Genomic DNA, 3,377 nt, shown 5'->3' with positions numbered 1-3,377 from the left:
CATAAAACGACCTAAAGTAAAAATCTAAACATCGTACAGAGATAATACATGTTAACTTTAGATGCCTTACAAACCCTAAAACCAGGTAGAAAACATCCCTTACTGCACACCTCTAAACATGTGTTTTGTGTGCGTTTTTATATATGCAACGTCTGCTGTGTTTAGATCTTGCTGTCGTTTCCCTTTGGCTTTCTTTGGAGCCTGGACCTGTCGGCTCTTCCTCCTCAATGCTCTCTGGTCAATCACTGGTGGATGCTCCTCTTCCTCCACCTCTTCCTCAGCCAAGCTCTTCTTTACAGCCCCCTCTTCCTCCTCTGTCGTTCTAGCTTCCTCCTCCTCCTCTTCCTCCATGACCTCCGGCTGCTCTGTGCCCTGCTCCTCGGGCTCCATGAGCACTCTGCTCAGTCTCTTAGATGTATGTTTAGGCACCGGCGCTTGGCCACTGCCTCTCCTCCAAAGGACCTTACTGTCGCCACCCTCGTCTGAGCTCTCACTCTCTCCCTCCTCTTCTCATCCTCTGTGGTTGTAACGTTCTCCATCTCTTCTACCTCTTTCTTTTGTCCCCTTGACCTCTTCTCTTGCCTCCTCCTCTCCTTCTTCCTCTGTGAGAGGCTGGTTCTCTCCTTCCTCCGGAGGCTGGTAGGATAGGTCTGCTACCCCTACCTGGACCACTGTTTCCTGCCTACTGCTGTCCACTGTGATGGCCGCCTCCATGGATTTCTCCTCTTCCTTCACTGCTTTCTCCGCCCCCTCCTTTTCTCCCTCTACCTCCTCTCCTTCCATGGGTGTAGCTGCGGCCTCCTCTGGAGGTTCGCCTGCCTCCTCAATCACCTCCCCAGAGAGGCAGGGCTCTGCTGGGGCTGGCTCTGCAGGCGGAGTGGACTTCTCTGTAGCAGAAGCTGGTTCTTCTAACAGGAGAGGAGCCTCCTTCTCCACCACAGTTTCCGTCTCAGCCAATTCCTCTGATGCCACAGGAGCTGCATCTACGGTGTCCTGCAGAGGACAAAGAGAAAAAAGTAGTTGCGAAAAACATATTCCTCAATTCCCTTTCTAACACGTACTGTAGAAACATGTCCACTTACAAATAGGAAATTTCCAACATCGAAAGGATCCTATTGTCTCATCTGTGAACCCATTTCTCCAATAATGGCCCCATCTCACACATTCCAACTGAGGCATTGAAACACATACTTTAGCCTCAATGGAATCTTCCTCCTTCGTATCCACATCTTCCTCTGTCGTTCTGTTCTCCAGCACAGCATCAGGCTCCTGTGTGGCAACCTCTTCCTCGTTTCCCTGGTCATCAGTCAGTTCTCCTTTGACCTCAGCCTCCTGAGGATAGAAAAGCCACAACCAATGAATGCCTCCTTTTCCTGATTAACCATACACTCTGTATGTAATGGCACTCTACTAACTATGAAGTGCACTACTTTTGACCAGGGCCCATAGGGAACAGGGTGCAATTTCTGGCGCAACAAGTGCGAAATACGCTATGATAGTGACTGGTTATTCGCTAACAACAACCATAGTAACATAAAACAACGAAGACAAGCAACCCAGAACAGCCAAATGAACTGTTGTTTCCTAATGATGTATTCATCCTAATCACGTCCGTCATCCTCTCACCTGAGTTTTGGCTTCCTCTATAGGGGACAGAGCAGCCTCTGCTTCTCCAGTCTCTGTCTCACCCCCCCCGCTTCCTTCCTCCTCCTCCTCCTCTCCCTCTACAGCTGTAGTGGTGGGCTCTGCCTCCTCCAATCTGAACACACAGCAAACCAGAGTTATTATGATTTTCAGCCAATGGGAAGCTTTCATACATACATTTCATTAATACTTTGATGGATGTTGCTATTTCACTGAGACTCCTTGTCTAACCTGTTCATCTTCAGAGGCTGGATCTCCTCAGAGTCTTCCATCTCTTCTCTGCCACGCTTTTTAGGTCCACTACTCCAGGTATGTGTTGACACTGGTGTGCCCTCCAGGGCTAGAGAGTAACCATTTTCATTCAAATGTGTATTCACACAAAAGACAGCATTTTATGTACTCAGAAACACCAACATCTTTCTCATAGTTATTTATTTCAGGACTCAAGACTTCTCTGAGCTACTTACCTTCTATTAACTTGAGGGGCTTATTCAGCACCTCCTAGAAAACAAGACCATATTAAATCCTCATTACTTGATTATATTGTCCCTACACAACTTAAATCTGACGTTTGAGGATATTCTTAAACTATAAACAACAAATACATCCATTTAGCTGTTCAGGAGGCGAGAGACTGAGGAAACCCAACAGAATGGAGAGAGAAAAAAATGTAAAGAAAGACAAACAAGAACAAAGTTGGATAGATGAGACAGAGAAGGAGACAGAGAGAGAGAGACAAAGACGTACGGTGATGTCCAGACAGTTGTCTGAGCCCTCTTCCATGTTGATGTCTGTGCTGTCCAGAGAGGCTGCTTGGTGATCTCCATTAGCCGTCACCACGGGAAGCACCACTTTATGGGAATCAGCACAACAATCAGAAGGCAATTAGTTACCAGTCATGTGAGAGTCTGGCCACTGTGTCTGACATCACCAAGTCCCTACAGCACAGCTAATCGGGACTGCTATCATCCTGCTAAGGTACAGATGGATCAGTTAGGTCACAGAATGTTAGAAATGTTATGAATTGAGCTGCCGTCGCGTTTCCTATTCTTCATGACAGACAATCATATAGGTTCTACTTAACACATTTCTATCTGAAGGTACTGTAAATATCACATCCTCCTTGACAGGCCCTTGGGTGTTGGATCTTCTGCTACTGTGTCCGTACCATTCAGTGTTTTGATCTTGTTGGCCACTCTCTCTCTCTGGTAGGGTCCGCCCACTCCCTCTACCACCCACAGCAGGTCCTGGTCAGCTGGGTACCGACACAGATAATGGCCACACACTGCAGGTCAGGGAGAGATAGTACACTTTGATTGACCGTTTTATTTATTTAGGGGCTGCAAAGTTGTACACACACACACACAGAGAGACAGAGAGAAAACTACTACTAACCTTCACACACACACCACAAACACACAGCGAGCGAGAGCCTATACAGTTCTTCAATAACTCACAATACCAAAAACTATAATGAAGGTGTCAATTCGGCTACTCAAAACATCAAGTGCATACTCCAAAAAGCAGCATCAAAAGCACATTTGAGAAAACCAAAAAATTGCAACAACATGGTTTTATAACGAATGTAAAACAATTAGAAAACACCCAAGACAAATGTGAAACATAAGCAGCAAAACAACCCAGGGCGAAGATATGAATATTTACACTGAAACGCAATAAATTGATTTATACAAACAAGACACGATAAAATTGAAAACACAATTGACCAAAAT

General features: G+C 45.9%; 1 protein-coding gene across 1 annotated transcript; it reads right to left on the bottom strand.

The window, feature by feature from the left end:
- Positions 1 to 510: 510 nt before the first annotated feature.
- On the bottom strand, positions 511 to 3,034 carry LOC135547809 (fibrous sheath CABYR-binding protein-like). Its single transcript, XM_064977048.1, has 7 exons — positions 2,813 to 3,034; positions 2,392 to 2,495; positions 2,112 to 2,145; positions 1,876 to 1,984; positions 1,627 to 1,759; positions 1,192 to 1,332; positions 511 to 993 (listed from the first exon to the last, which is right to left on the bottom strand). Exons 2-7 carry the CDS (start codon positions 2,425 to 2,427, stop codon positions 511 to 513), a joined length of 936 nt encoding a protein of 311 aa, XP_064833120.1. The 5' UTR covers positions 2,428 to 2,495; positions 2,813 to 3,034.
- Positions 3,035 to 3,377: the final 343 nt, after the last annotated feature.

Source organism: Oncorhynchus masou, chromosome 11 (genome assembly GCF_036934945.1).
Source record: "Oncorhynchus masou masou isolate Uvic2021 chromosome 11, UVic_Omas_1.1, whole genome shotgun sequence".
Taxonomy (NCBI): Eukaryota; Metazoa; Chordata; class Actinopteri; order Salmoniformes; family Salmonidae; genus Oncorhynchus; species Oncorhynchus masou.
This window is presented reverse-complemented; position numbering and strand designations above follow the sequence as displayed.